General features: G+C 47.7%; 1 protein-coding gene across 7 annotated transcripts in view; it reads left to right on the top strand.

Moving 5' to 3' along the window:
- ACP5 (acid phosphatase 5, tartrate resistant) overlaps positions 1 to 13,185 on the top strand; it is a 44,265-nt gene extending 31,080 nt beyond the window's left edge. For 2 of the 7 annotated variants that reach the window (XM_081285998.1, XM_081285997.1), the window contains 6 exons: positions 8,650 to 8,746; positions 10,844 to 10,949; positions 11,196 to 11,462; positions 11,657 to 11,784; positions 11,888 to 12,233; positions 12,592 to 13,185. In XM_081285998.1, the coding sequence (XP_081142124.1) occupies positions 11,196 to 11,462; positions 11,657 to 11,784; positions 11,888 to 12,233; positions 12,592 to 12,834 (984 nt within the window). In that variant the 5' untranslated portion in view covers positions 8,650 to 8,746; positions 10,844 to 10,949 and the 3' untranslated portion in view covers positions 12,835 to 13,185. Of the gene's footprint in view, positions 1 to 8,649; positions 8,747 to 9,004; positions 9,944 to 10,843; positions 10,950 to 11,195; positions 11,463 to 11,656; positions 11,785 to 11,887; positions 12,234 to 12,591 lie in introns of those variants that run through there. The other 5 variants (XM_081286003.1, XM_081286001.1, XM_081285999.1 and 2 more) reach the window with 4 other exon arrangements.
- Positions 13,186 to 15,326: the final 2,141 nt, after the last annotated feature.

The raw sequence follows: 15,326 nt of genomic DNA, 5'->3' as shown, positions 1-15,326 counted from the left end.
AGCTCCGGGGCTTTTTCATATTCCTAAACTGATGATCTGTCCCCATTAAATGCTCCCTCTCCCTCACCCACCCTGGGTACCTTCCACTCCATTTTCTATGAATTTGACTACTTTAGGGATCTCAAATAAGTGGAATCCTACACTATTTGTCCTTTTACATCTGACTTATTTTGCTGAGCATAATGCCCTTGAGGTTCAACCAAGTGGATCATGTGTCAGAATCTTTTCAATGTTTATAAAATTAACTTCAAATAAATTTTTTAACTTATGGTTTTTAAGTGCAAATTCATGTGCACATGATCTTAAAGCCAGATCTGTGCAGGGTGTGTGCTACAGTTTGAATAGAGCTTGAATGTGTCCCCTAAAGTCTTCTCTGCTGGAAGTTTGGTCCCCAGTGTGGGGAAGTTAGGTGGCAGAAACTTTAATAGGTGGGACCTTGTGGGAGGTGGTTGGGTCCTGGTGGCCTCACCCTTGGAAGGGGATGAATGCTAGTCTCAAGTGATTTAGTTCTTGCAAGAATGAGTTGTTATGAAGTGGCACTACCCGTGCAGTTGTTTCCTTCTCCAAGCAGACATTTCCCTTCTGCTTCCCCACCATGTGCTGAGCCACAAAGGTCCTCACCAGAGGCTGCACAAATGGGGCCACCAGAGGACTTTTAGCATCCAAATGTCCAAAAGAACAAGCTAAATAAGCACCCCTCCCCCAGTACTGGGATTAAACCCAGGGGTGGTCTACCATTGAGCTACATCCCAATCCTTTAAAAAAAAAAAAAAAAAAATATATATATATATATATATATATATATATATATATATATATATATATAAAATATATCTCTTAACTGTATGTATATATTAGTTGTAGATGGACACATACCTTTATTTTATTTGTTTTTTATTTAGATGTGGTGCTGAGGATTGAACCCAGGGCCTCACCCATGTGAGGCAAGCGCTCTACCACTGAGCCACAGCCCCAGTCTCCGCCCCCCCCCCCCCCCCGCCTTTTTTTATGTTGAGTCAGGGTCTCACTAAATGGCCCAGGCTGGCCTCAAACTTGCAATTCTCCTGCCTCAACATCCCAAGGCACTCAGAGTACAGGTATGTGCCACTGCACCCAAACAAACTCTTTTCTTTGTAAACTATGTAGCCTCAGGTGTTTGCAGCAGAGAAAAGACTGATAAAATGTGTCATAAAAGACGAGCATCTGGGGCTGGGGCTGCGGCTGGGGCTCAGTGGTAGTGCACTTGCCTGGCATGTGTGAGGCACTGGGTTCAATTCTCAGCACCACATATAAATAAATTAAATAAAGGTCCATTGACAACTTAAAAACATTTTTTTTTAAAAGTGAGCATCTATGGATTCTTTGGTTTTCTCCCTTTACGACTCTCCTGGGTTCTGAACAGCTCCTCTTCCTTGATCCATCCACTGGTGAATGGAACTCTCATTTGCTGATTTTCTGTGCAGATGGATCAAGATTTTGTTTTCAGCCATCTTCTTCCTCCATCCCTCCCTGCCTTCTATGTAGTCCTGGCCTTAAAGTTGCTCTCTTGGCCATGTTTAACATTTTTACTCTTGTCCCTGTGTCAGTCAACTTTCTGTTACTGTAACAGATACCCAAGGCAACTTAAAAAGAGGAAAGGTTATTTTGGCTCAAGGTCTTGGAGTTTGGTGGTTATGGTCAGGCGGTTGGCCCTGGAGCAATGTGGCACATCAGGGCAGGGAGAGCAGGCTATAGCAAACTGCCACCTCATAGTAGGAAGAGAAAGAGGAAGGGATGTGGTCCTCATCTTCCCTTCCAGGACATGTCCCCATTGATCAGCTGACCTCCAACTAGGCTCCTGCTCTCAAAGGCTCCACCACCTCCCAGTGGCACTATGGGTTAGGGACCTAGTCTTTAACCCACGGGCCTGGGGGACACTTATCCAAGCCATAGTACCTCTTTATTTCTTCTCCCAACAACTATAACTCCTTTGACGATTACAACCAGGTAATAGTAAATATGGAGGGGTTGAGGATGGACCTCAGTATGTATTTAGCATGGCTTAGACCCTGGGATCCATCACCAGCACAGGAAAAAAAAAAAAATTATTTAAAGTGAACCTTTTTAAAGTATGTACTAAGTGGTAGGCAGTCCCAGTTTGGGAAGGTGGTACTGGGGATTGAACCCAGAGATACTTAACCACTGAGCCACAGTGTTTAAAAAGGACTGGGGATATAAACTGTCCCTAGTTCAGACTCCAGATTAAAATAAAAAAAGAAAGAAAGGAAATAGAATTCATTCTTTCCTATTATGATGGAATGAAGACTATGGGACAGCAAAGATTCCTTTCAAATGTCCCTGAACTTCTTTCCTTCTGTGGACCCTTTTGGAAAAAAAAATGGGGAGGGGGACACTCCATTCTGATACCCCCTGTAAGCTCAGGAGGTCCTCCAGCAACCAGTGGCATAATTGTAGATGCCAGTTGGCCCATCCTATGTCACACCTATGGTTTAGGTTACCCTTTGAGACACTGAAGATGACATTAGACACTATGGCTCTGGACATGGCACCACAGGAACGTGAGCTTTAGTAACTAGCCTCTATCTGCTATTTATTTGATTTCTCAGAAGTTGCCATCCCCTGGTTCTATCATCTCTCTAAATTTTTTTTTTTTAGCTCTCTAAAAATTTACTATTCCTGTTGAACATGCAATATAAGCTGGACTTCAAAGCCACTTCTTGGAGATTACTCATTGAATGTGTCCCATGTATATATGAACTATACATGTTAATAAACTGTTTAGCCAGGTGTGGTAGCCCACGCCTGTAAACCCAGCGGCTCAGAAGGCTGAGGGAGGAGGATTGCAAGCTCAAAGCCAGCCTCAGCAACAGCAAGATATTAAGCAATTCAGTGAGACCCTGCTTCTAAATAAAATACAAAATTGGGCTTGGGATGTGGCTCAGTGTTTGAGTGCCCCTGAGTTCAATCCCCAGTACCCCTCACCAAAAAAATGAAAATAAATAAACTGTTTCATTTTCTTTTGTTAACATGTGTGTGTGTGTGTGTGTGTGTGTGAGAGAGAGAGAGAGAGAGAGAGAGAGAGAGAGAGAGAGACAGGGATCCATTTCAGCTAAGAACTTAGAAGAGTTGAGGAAAAAGTTATTTTTCAAGACCTTACATTTCCTGTTATTTTTATATTGTATTATATTTTGTTGTTGTTGTTTTAAATATAATTGGGGAGTGAATACGTTATTTATTTAATGGTTGCATTATAAACTGTTTAGCACCTGGCTAAACAGTTTATTAACATGTATATTTCATATATACATGAGACATATTCAATATATCATGGGATATATTCAATGAGTAACCCCAGGGAAGTGGCTTTGAAGTCCAGCTTATATTGCAGCTGATATTTATCAATGTACCCGTAGATTTCGGTGAATCATTGTATGTAAATTTTACATGGTTGAGGAGAGGGACTATGAACAAATAGTGAACTCTAGCTAATAATGAGAGCACTGAAGTGTTAGGAAGGAAACGTACAAACTTATGCAACTAATATTAAAGTGCATAGAAATTGCATGGAAATACCAAGGATACATGAGGCCCTGAGTTATTGGGACACAGCACTGCAAAAAAAAAAAAAAAAAAAAAAAAAAAGACAAGGATTAAGATGGATGAATCCATACATAGAGATAAATAGATATAAAAGCAAACATGCTCCAAACATTAATTGCATCATCCAGGGGTCAGTATGTAGGGGTGTCCTCTATATAACTTCCCCAAATTTGCTGTGTTTGAAAATCCTTCATAGTAAAATGCCAGGAGCTAGCTACTTGGGAAGCTAAGGCAGAAGGGTTGTAAGTTTGAGGCCAGCCTGGGCAACTTAGCGAGATCTTGTCTTAAAATAAAGTTTACTAAAAGGACTGGGGATGTAGGTCATGGATAGATCACTTTTATATCTTGTGTGAAGCCCTCGATTCTATCCCCAGAGCCAAAATATAAATAAGTAAAATATAAAATATAAATCAGCAATATAAAATAGAAATAAGCAAAAATATAAATAAGCAATTATAAATAAGCAAATAAAATATAAATAAGCAAAATAAAATGCTAGGGACTGGCTCTACTTAGGGTTTGGAATGTCCTCCAAAGGCCCAGGGTTAAAAGTTTGGGCCCGAGCCTGGCACTACTTGGAGGTGGTAGAAACTTTAAGAGGTGGGCCCTAGTAGGAGGTTGAGGGTCCTTCATTAGTGCTGTCACAGAGGACTGGGGGGGTCCCATTCTCTTCCTGTGGCTTCTTTGATCCACCACATGTTTCTGCCATGATGTGCTGCTTCTCCACAGATCCAAAGCGACAGGGCCAACCTGTCATGGACTAGCACCTCCAGAACTGTGAACCAAAATAAACCTTTCCTCTCTGTAAGTTGATTACTTTAGGTATACATGAGAGTAACGGAAAATCGGCTAACACAGGTCTCTGTCCTGAGCCTCCCACAAGAAAGCCTGTCTTCCTACCTGAACAGGAGGACGCCCTCATGCATAGTGCATCCACACAGGGGTTGGTTCACTTCCCCCAAAGCATTTCCTCTCCCTGCACCTCCTCCTCAGGGGTGGATTCCAAGCTTCACACCAAGCTGTGAAGGTGAGTGATACCAAAGCAAAACATATTCAGATATTAATTGCATTATCCAGGGATGAATATGAAGGGGTTTCACTGTGTAATTCTTTCAACTTTGCTGGATGTTTGAAATTATTCATAATAAAATGCTGGGATCCTGCTACAGTTCTCACCAATGGTTGTATCTCACTAGCTTTTTTTTTTTAAGCACCTTTATTTTGTTTATTTAATTTTTTTTAATGTGGTGCTAGGAATAGAACTCAGTGCCTCACTTGTGCTAGGCAAGCGCTCTACCACTGAGTCACAACCCCAGCCCCACCCCTGTGTTTCACTATCTTGGGGCAACCAACTGTTCCAATTTATCTGGGACTTAAGGGTTTCCAAGAATGTGAACTTTCTGTGATAAAACCAAGACAGTTCAAGAAAGACTAGAATGAGTTGGTCCCAACCTATCATTTCGGCCTTTTTCTTTTTCTTTTTTTTTTTTAATATTTAATATTTATTTTTTAGTTATTGGCGGACACAACATATTTGTTTTGTATATGGTGCTGAGGATCAAACCCAGGCCGCACGCATGCCAGGCGAGCGCGCTACCACTTGAGCCACATCCTCAGCCCCTCGGCCTTTTTCTTAATTAAAAATATATTTAGGGCTAGGTTGTGACTCAGTGGTAGAGTGCTTGCCTAGCAAGTTTGAGGCACTGGGTTTGATCCTCAGCACCACATAAAATCAATTAATTAATTAATTAATTAAAGGTATTGAGTCCATCTACAACTAAAAAAAATATATTTTAAAAAGTATTTATTTTTGCAGTGCTGGGTATCAAACCAAAGGTTTTACACATTCTAGACAAGTGCTCTACCACTGAGCCCCACCCCAAGCCTGCATTTCTGTCTCTTAAACATATTCAGTTTATCCGAATTACCACCACTTGACCTAATACTCACACACATAATAGCAGAAATAATAATGAACAGTGACAGCTGGCTTAGAGTGTTGCTGGCCATGTGCAAGGTAGTGTTGTGTATCCTTCCACTGTGGCTAATCACTTGATCCACACACTCTGACTAAGCAACTTTAACATCTCCCACGTTAGAGATGAAGTATGGCACAGAGAGGTAAAATTTCTGGCCCACAGTTACACAGCTAAATAACAGCAGAGGACCTAGAATCTGAAACAGAAAGTCCACTGAGGAGTGCCCAAGCTTACCCATCTTTATTCACTCATTCAATTTATTGATTCATTGGAACAAAGCCTTGAATTCAGGTACTTACCCATGTTAAAATGCAATCTACCTCAAAGATACAGCCCCAAATACCACATTTTACTTTGGTTTCTATTGTACCAGCACTTCTTAGTGTGTACTGACTAGAGTACTTGAAGTTTTGTACCAAGATACAGGGGTATAAATACAGATATGGATCTCTCTCTCCCTCTCTCTCCAACTAACCAGGAATCATGGGAGAGTTATGTCCCAGCTGATTACTAATGGTGACACTTAGGGGCTGGGAATGCAGCTCGGTGGTGGAGCTTAGCATGGGTGAGGTCATAGGTTTAAGCTCCAGCACCAAAATAAAAACAAAAGCAACCACACACACACAGAAAAAAAGGCACCACTTAAAAATGAGTCAATGGAATCCAATCCAGGAGGGTGGGGAGAGCCTGCCTATTCAGGCTGGATGGAAGATGGACAGAACAGTGTGTCCTGAGCGACCACCTGAGGGGGCTTCCAATTGCAGATGCCAGAAAAACAGAGAACATTCTTGTTCCTTTGAGTTCACACTGTGGGGAGAGAGATGGAAAACAAGATAAACCAGTCTGTCAGCAGTGATAATTGCTTCAGAGAAAACTATAGCAAGATGATAAGCTTGTGGGCTGGGGACAGGCTGGGGGTGTAGGTCCCAGGCAGAGCCTTTGCCTAGCAGGCAGGAGGCCCTGGATGCCATCCCCAGCACACCCCAAAAGATAAGTTAAAGGGAGGGAAATACAGTGGGCCAGGAAGCCACTAGGTATTTGAGTCAGGAAGAATCCTACAGTCAGCCAGAGCCGCAAGTGTGAAGGCCTTGAGGTCAGAGGACTGGGGATATTCCTGGGAGGGTGTGGAGGTCAGAGAAGCAGAACAAAGGGAGGGGGCTGGAAATTAGGGAAGGGTTGGGGAGGGAGGGAAGGAGAGTTAGGAGGAGGACCTGCCGGTGTAGCCCAAGGAGGAACTCCAGTTTGGGATTGATGTCACCTGGGGTTGACATTGGTACTGGGAAAAAGGACATGGGTGGGGGCTGGGGATATTGCTCAGTTGGTAGAGTGCTTGCCTTACATGCACAAGGCCTGGGTTTAATCCCCAGCACCACACACACAAAAATAATAATAATAAAATAAAATAAAAGGACTTGGGTGGAGGGGGAACCAAATCCTAATCCAACCCCACAGAAAATCTGCAGAAGGGGGTCTCTCCTGATGAATCCAGAGAGAAGACCCTCTTCTGAACACTGGAGGGGACCAGAGAAATATACAAGGATCCACAGGTTTTATCACATGCCTCCCCTGAAGAAATTATGGTTAATTTAACTTATTTATTTAAATAAGTTAATTATTTAAATAAGTTAAATTAACTTATTTAAGGGTGGGGAGGATTCCAGAGATTGAAACTAGGGCTTTGCAGGTACTAAGTATGTTCTACAATTGAGCCACACTCCCAGCCCCCTAGGTCTACTTAACTTTAATCATGCACACATGCTGTGATTATTTTGTTTTGTTTTTTGCTTTTATAAATTTAAAAAATAAAGTGTGAATGATACTGCCGGTTATCGGTGAGGACTCCTGCTTCCCCACATGTTGAAGTTTGAACATTAGAGAGGCACGCCAAGACAAGCATATATAAAGCAGGATTTATTTAAAAGGGGGTAACATAGACTTCGCCCGAGAGGGAGAAGGGGGCCATAGCTGGTATCCTGGTATCCCCAGAAGCGAGGTGTTCTGCCCCTATTCTGTGTCCTTGGCTTCCTTTGTTCTCCTGCCCTTTCCCCCTTATCCTTCCATCCTTCTTCCTGCATATGTGACAAGGCCCAGGAATGCTCCCTGGGAGGACCAAAAGTGGGAAACAGGTGGGCTGAAGGGGGAAGAGCAGGGTGAGTAGCCCAGGGCACATTAACAACCTTATGGCTTCCTGTAGGGAGAGCAAATTCCTGCGACAGGTTACCTTGGAAGCAGGTTGGAGCAGGGACAGGCTCTTGCTAAGGGAGGAAGAAGGGCTCTGAAGGAATTAACATTTTAATCCCCCAGGGAACAGTCTCCAACACCCCAGACTCACTCAAAATTGGCCTCCTCGATCGGACTTGACTTGATTTACCTATCTACACTGACTGCCTGTCTAATTCTGGCTTCACTAACTTAAGTGAAAAAGTCATAAGGAAACACTTTCTCTACTTAATGGACTGAAGCATTGCCCAATTCTAGAACTGAAAGTAAAGCCAATGAAGATCATTAAACTAAAAGAATTAATTAATTAATTAATTAAATTTTTTAAACAGTTATCAAACGGTACCAAGAGTATCCTATTTTTCTAAAGATAAATGCAGGCATAGAAAAAGTAATAGATGTTCAGCCAGGGTATAGTGGTGCCCATCCAGCTTCTCAGGCGGCTCTGGTGAGGAACAGGGATCATTTGAATTGGAAGTTGAAGGCCAGCCTGGGTAACATGGCGAGACCTCATTTCTTACCAAAAAAATAAAAGAAGACAAATGCATTTTTGGGGAGGGAAGGGTACCAGAGATTGAACTCAGGAGCACTTGACCACTGAGCCACATCCTCAGCCCTATTTTGTATTTTATTTAGAGATGGGGGTCTCACTGAGTGCCTGCTAAGTTGCTGAGGCTGGCTTTGAACTTTCTGAACTGAGGCTGCCCATCCTCCTGCCTCAGCTTCCTGAGCCACTGGGATTACCCCCAGGCCCAGTGAGAAATGCATTTCTTGGCTGTGTTGCTATTTACAAAACTCAAGGCTTTCTCCAGATTTCATCAGTTTTCCACACATCCTCTTTCTTGTACAGAATCCGTCCAGGACCCCACACTTCATCCAGTCCTCATGCCTCCTTGGTCCCCTCCAGTCTACAACAACTCTGGACGTGTTTGTAGAGCACTGGTCAGGTATTCTGTTGACTGTTCTTCGATGTGGGCTTGTCTGTTATTTATTTTTCTCAACAACAGCTTGTGGTTATGAGTTTCTGAAAGAAACCACAGACAGGAGGTGTCCTCAGACATTAGCAGAAAGACACATGGTACCAATGAGAGATAACTATGACGTTTCATCTGGATTATTTCCTTAAAGTGGCATCTGCCAGGTGTCTGCCATTGCAAAGTCGCTATTTTTCACTTTTCCATACATTATCCCCTGGGTGGAGGGTGGCGGATGGGAAAGGAGTTAAGCTCCTTTCTAGGGCTCTGGGGTTACTCATGCCTTTTGGAATTCTAAGGAAAAAATTGACTCTTCTCCCCTCTCTTCTGTTTGTTTGGTGCTGGGGATGGAATCCAGGGCCTCGTGCATGCTAGGCCAGCGCTCTACCTCCGAGCGACACCCCCAGCCTTTCACACACATTTTAAAGTCCAGGAGCCCGCGGCTGAAGATGTCAGGCCTCCTTCCTAGATCTTGGCTCAGCCCAGAGTTGAGGCTCCTCCACCGCTACCACCAGGGGCGGAGGGCCAGTGGGCGCCCCAAGTGCGTTGGGCAGGTGGCAACTCCCAGTTGGCGTCTGGGCTGGAGGTGCGGGAGGAGGAGGAGGCGATCGGGTCCTGGAGCTGACCTCTCGGCCAAGCCACAACCTCAATGCATGGGTTTGAGCAGCTTCTGGAGTCCTTGGTCCATTTCACAGACGCCAAGCCGGCCTCTGGGAGGCGTGGCGGCTCTTGGTGGCGGCTCCGGGTTCGGGGTGGGGAGGCGGAGGCACCCGCCCTCTCCGCCTAGGCTCACCTGGGGCTGGCCTGGGGCCCGCGGGCAGGGCCGGCCGGCTGCCACCTTCTTAAAACCCGGGCAGCCCCAGAGCGAGCACCCTGTGGATCTGCATCTCAGCTCGGGTGGCAGCGCTTGGGCTCGACCCTGAACCCACCCACCGCAGGTGAGATCCCCGGCCAGGGCTCTCGGCACCGCGCCCCCGGGGGAGGGGTCTCAGCCTGCCCTCTTACTCACTTCCTTCCTGTTTGTCTCGGCTGAGAGGTTGGGGGGTAGGGAGAGGGGACCCACAGCCAGCCCTAGCTGGGTGACCGTCGACCCTCTCTGTGCCTGTGTCCTTGACATTGAATGAGGGTTTCTCCATCCGCGCTCGCTCGCAGGGATTGGAGGGACTGGTGGTGAGTGTTCAGGGAACGCGTCTGGGCGGTGTTCAAAGCAGAGGAGGGAGGCCAGGAGGTGAGGAGCAGGCCACACCCCTGCACTACCCAGCCCTGTTCCCCTCCCTCTGAGGCTGGGCTTCCATGAACCGCCTGCCGGCAGCTGCTCAGGGTATGAGGGACAGAAGGCTGCAGTCACATGAGGTGTCTCCAGAGGCCTCCTGCCTGGGTTCCTCCTGCTGGAAAGGGGGGTAGGAGATGAGGGAAGGGTGTGGGACGACTTCCTGGAAAAGGGAGGCCACCACTGCCGCTTTTGTGGGGGATGGAGAAGTGGGAGAGCACTGGAGAGTCCCACGCTCAGATGTTGTCAAACAACACATCCCTGAGACACACACAGCACAACTCGGCCTGTAAGATGGACTTGCAAATTCTGGTCCACACAAACTTCTACACAATGCTCTGCAGGAGAACTCGAGCGCGTTAACACAGGACTTGCTGGCTCAGCAGACATGTCTCCACAGCCCAGGCCTCCCCTGCAGAGAACAGAGACCCAGACAGGCCTGATCAGCCACACACAGGAAACAGTCCCACCCAGACATGGTCGGACAAGCGTGTCTTCAGAGAACACAGATGTGCATGATGTTCTCAGATACGTAGTATACAACCCACAGCCTCATGCACACATGCGCGTGCACATACACAGATGCACAGACACACTCGGAAACACAGGACACCTCTGCCCACAACACAAACGAGCCCCTGCAGGCAGCCCAGAGGCTGTGCAGGCAGCGCTGCTTCCCACGGGAGTCCAGACCTCCTGCCAGAATCCCATGTCCAGTTCTGGGGGAAGTCCAGGGCTCACATGACCCAAGGGGAGGGCTTCTGGGACAGTCCTCGGAGAAACTGCATCATCCTCTCTAGTGATCCGCTTCCACCCCAGGGAATAAAGGCTCTGTGACCTCCACTTCTGCCCTGGAGCCCACCTGCCTCTCGTAGCCCCCACAGCCTGACTTGTGTCTCCCCCAGGGTGAGTGCTGGGCACAACAGAATGAGGGAGGGTGGAAGGGCCCTGCAGAGCCACTCTTCCTGGCCCCTGGAGTCCTTTCAGCCAGTTCATGCCACAGTGTCCTGGCAACTCGACACCCAAGGGTTTCCTGTCGCGCCAGCCCTGTAGGGAGGGGTCTCCTCTTCTCTCAGAGCAGGGCAGCCTGGGGTCTCAAGGGTTTGCTCCCCAGCCTCAGCCAGGGCCCCAGACATGTTTTCTCCCCTCCAGATGGACACATGGATGGTGCTGCTGGTCCTGCAAGCCTCGCTGCTGCTCCCTCTGGCTGACTGTACTGCCCCCACCCCCACCCTGCGCTTTGTGGCTGTGGGTGACTGGGGAGGAGTCCCCAATGCCCCGTTCCACACAGCCCGGGAGATAGCCAACGCTAAGGAGATGGCCAGAACTGTGCAGACCATGGGTGCAGACTTGATCTTGTCCCTGGGGGACAACTTCTACTTCAATGGCGTGCATGATGTCAATGACAAGAGGTTCCAGGTGTGTGATTGGCAAAGGAGGAGGATGGCAGTGGGAAGAAGCCACCCAATTTGGTGACCTTCTGGGGAGGGCAAAGGGAAGCTGACCAGTGCCTGGAACACGCACCAACTCCCTGGGCCCTGGGCCCTGATTGTGGCAGCATTGGGGTAGCTGTTGACCCTTGTTGATGGGGGTGTCCTTTCTGTCGGCCGCAGGAGACCTTTGAGGATGTGTTCTCTGACCGCTCCCTGCGTAATGTGCCCTGGTATGTGCTGGCGGGGAACCATGACCACCTGGGCAACGTCTCGGCACAGATTGCCTACTCCAAGGTCTCCAAGCGCTGGTGAGCCTGCTCTGCCTCTCACGCACAGCGATAAAGGGACCCGAGACAGTTCTGGTGCTTCTCTGCCCAAAATGCTCACACCTGACCTCGGTTTCCTCCACAGGAACTTCCCCAGCCCCTTCTACCGCCTGCACTTCAAGATCCCACGGACCAACACGTCTGTGGCTATCTTCATGCTGGACACTGTGACGCTGTGTGGCAACTCGAATGATTTCCTCAGCCAGCAGCCTGAGAGGCCCAAAGACCTGACGCTGGCCCGAGCCCAGATGTCCTGGCTCAAGAAGCAGCTGGCGGCTGCCAAAGAGGACTACGTGCTGGTGGCCGGCCACTATCCTGTGTGGTCGATTGCTGAGCATGGACCCACCCGCTGCCTGGTCAAGCACCTACAGCCACTGCTGGTCAAATATGGGGTCACTGCCTACCTGTGCGGCCATGACCACAACCTGCAGGTGAGGACTCTGTGGGTGGGGAGGGGAGCCAGGTTCTTAGCTCTGGTGTCCTCCTGCTGTTTGGGGGCCTCCTGGGGCCTTCTGAAGGGTTTGAACTTGAATTTTCCAGGAAAATACCCTAAAGTTTCATAAAAGTCATGACAATAGTTGCTTACTAGTGCTGTACCTGTGAGGTGGCATTAATACACCCCTGTAGGGGAAACTGAGGTCAGGGGGGTTGTGCATTTTGCTAAAAAAAAAATCATGGGGTCAGGGACAAATTTGGCCCTGTACCCAAGGCAGCTGTGGGTGGAACCCCTGGTTCACCCCAAGTCAGGGCTGAGGACTCCACTGACCTTGCCTCCTCCTCTATCCTCAGTACCTTCAAGATGAGAACGGAGTGGGCTATGTACTGAGTGGGGCAGGCAACTTCATGGACCCTTCAGTGCGGCACCAGCGCAAAGTCCCCAACGGCTACCTGCGCTTCCACTATGGGTCCGAGGACTCACTGGGTGGCTTTGCCTACGTGGAGATAAGCCCTAAGGAGATGACCGTCACATACATCGAAGCCTCGGGAAAATCCCTCTTCAAGACCAGCCTGCCCAAGCGAGCCAAACCCTGAACACCCAGGAGGACCCTGCCTGCCCACTTGGAGGCCGGAGGCAGTGGGGCTTCTGCAAGGGTGGTGCGTGGCCCTGTGGAGACCCTAGCCACAGGTAGGTTGTCTCTCAGGCCCCTGGTGCGCTGGCAGAGCAGGAAAGAGAGCCACAGCACCACATGGCCATGGTGGCACAGATGCCCACACATGTGAAAGAAGCATGGACATGTGTTCCGGCCGGCATGTCACTCCCCATGGCCAGACTCACCTAGGCTGAGTTTTGGGGAGCCGGGAGGAAGAGAGGGAAAACTTGTTCCTGAAGCAATCATGTTTCTGTTACTGCCATTTAATAAAAGCATAACTGTCAAGGCTTCATGTGTGCCTGGAATGTGTTGTCTCTTTAGGGTTAGAGCGCCCGGGCTCCCCTGAGCCTCTGCCCCCTGCTTCCACCACCTCCTAACCCTATCCATAACCAAGTGTCCTCATACATGCATATGATTTTAAGTAAAAATCAAGAGCCAGGTGCTGTGGCTTGGGAAGCTGATGCAAGAGGATCACTTGAGTCCAGGAGTTCAAGGTCAACCTGGGGTAAAATAGTGAGACCAGGTCTCAAAAAAAACAAAACAAACAAACAACAAAAACAAAACAAGCAGGAAGAAAGATACAAAATAAAGCAAGTCTTCTAGGCCAAATCTGCAGGCCCTCTCTCCAAACCATGCCCTCCTCCTAGCCAGGTATGGTGATGCACATCTGTAATCCCAGGGACTTGGGAGGCTGAGGCCAGAGGATTGCAAGTTCAAAGCCAGCCTTAGCAACAGCGAGGCACTAAACAACTCAGTGAGACCCTCTCTCTAAATAAAATACAAAACAGGGCTGGAGATGTGGCTCAGTGGTTGAGTGCCTCTGAGTTCAATCCCTGGTACCCCCCGCCGAAAATAGAGCTGGAGATCTAGCTCAGTGGAATAGCACCCCCAAGAGCAATACCCAGTACCAAAAACCTCAACCTGTGCCTTCCCTCTTCCCAGCGGCAGCTGCCATTATTATATTCTTTTTCTAGAAATAAGTTGATTTTTTTCATAATAAAAAAATCCTTCTTTTGTGTTTTTTCTTATTTTTGGAGGTGCTGGGGGTTCAACTAGGGCCTTGGGCATGCTAAGCTTGTGTTTTGCCACTGAGGCACACCCCCAGCCAACATCCTCCTTTTCTACCCCAAAGTGACACACACAATTCTGCATGGGGTCCTTCCACTATTTAACCACGGTTCTTCCATGGTTTGTCTGAGGACATTCATTTTTGTTGGTTTATATATGGATCCAGTGACACGTTCACACCATTCACAATCTGAAGTTCATAGAAAAGTGTAATCCCTCACCCCCTCCCCGTCCCAGCTCACCCCATTCCTTCCCCTCTCCTGAGGAAATGCCTTTTTATAAATGCCATGTCTTCCCCCCCCCCTGAATTTCTTGGTGCAAATCAAAACAAAGGGTAATTGGCTTTTTTCCTCCTTCTCACTGATCTGAACTTTGCTTTTGGGGATGGAACCTAGGACCTCATGAATGCTGAGCACACACCCTACCACTGAGCTACACCCCCATCCCTGGTTTGATAAGTTTTGAAAAAGGCACAGACCCACACACAGCATTTCCATCTGCCCCAAAGGTCCCCTTTGTATACCATTGTTTTTATTATGTACTGAGGGTCATCTGAATTATTTCCAATCATTTTGCAACCCTCAAACAGTGCTGCAAGCAGTGATCTTGCACATTCTTTTCTACACGTGCAGACATGTTTCTGGATAAACAGGATTTGCTCTCAGGGTGAATTGCTTTTTTTTTTTTTTTTTTGTCACCTTCTCTTGGGAGTGCTGAGAATCAAACCCAGTAACTGGTGCCTCTCCGCAAGTATGCTAGCTTCGAGCCACACAGCCAGCCCAGATTGCCTTTGTTTGGACAGCCACGGAGCCTCCACCTCATGTCACTGGCTCCTTGCTGGTGATCTTTGAGGCCTTTTTCAATCTTCCCTTTTTTTTTTTTTTGTAACTTTTTTTTTTTTAATATGGTGCAAAGCATTGAACCCAGTGCCTCACACATGCTAGGCAAGCGCTCTATCACTGTGCCACAACCCCAGCCCTCAATCTTCACCAACAAAGCTGCTATAGATATCCGTGGACCAATGCTTTTATACATCTGTGAAAATATACATGAAGGAAAACTTCTAGAACAATTATTTCAGGGCCTGTTTCTTGGGGTGAATACAGATTTTTTTTCCTTTTGGGTGCTATGGATGGAATCCAGGGCCTTATGCATGCAAGGCAAGTGCTCCACCACTGAGTCACATCCCAGCCCCACACCCCCACTTAGGATCAACACAGAAAGCAGAGTGTTCATGCTGAGCTGACAGCTTCAGGGGCAAAGTTCCCCTCTGAGGGAGAGTTGAGAAACATTCACCCACACACGGCTGAGCCACGGGTGCAAGGCAAGCCACAGTAACCGCTCCCTTGGCTCACCTTCAACCAC

Source organism: Spermophilus citellus (genome assembly GCF_964194105.1).
Source record: "Spermophilus citellus genome assembly, chromosome: 3".
Lineage (NCBI taxonomy): Eukaryota > Metazoa > Chordata > Mammalia > Rodentia > Sciuridae > Spermophilus > Spermophilus citellus.
The sequence above is the reverse complement of the archived record's forward strand: the minus strand, read 5'-3'. Positions and strand labels throughout refer to the sequence as shown.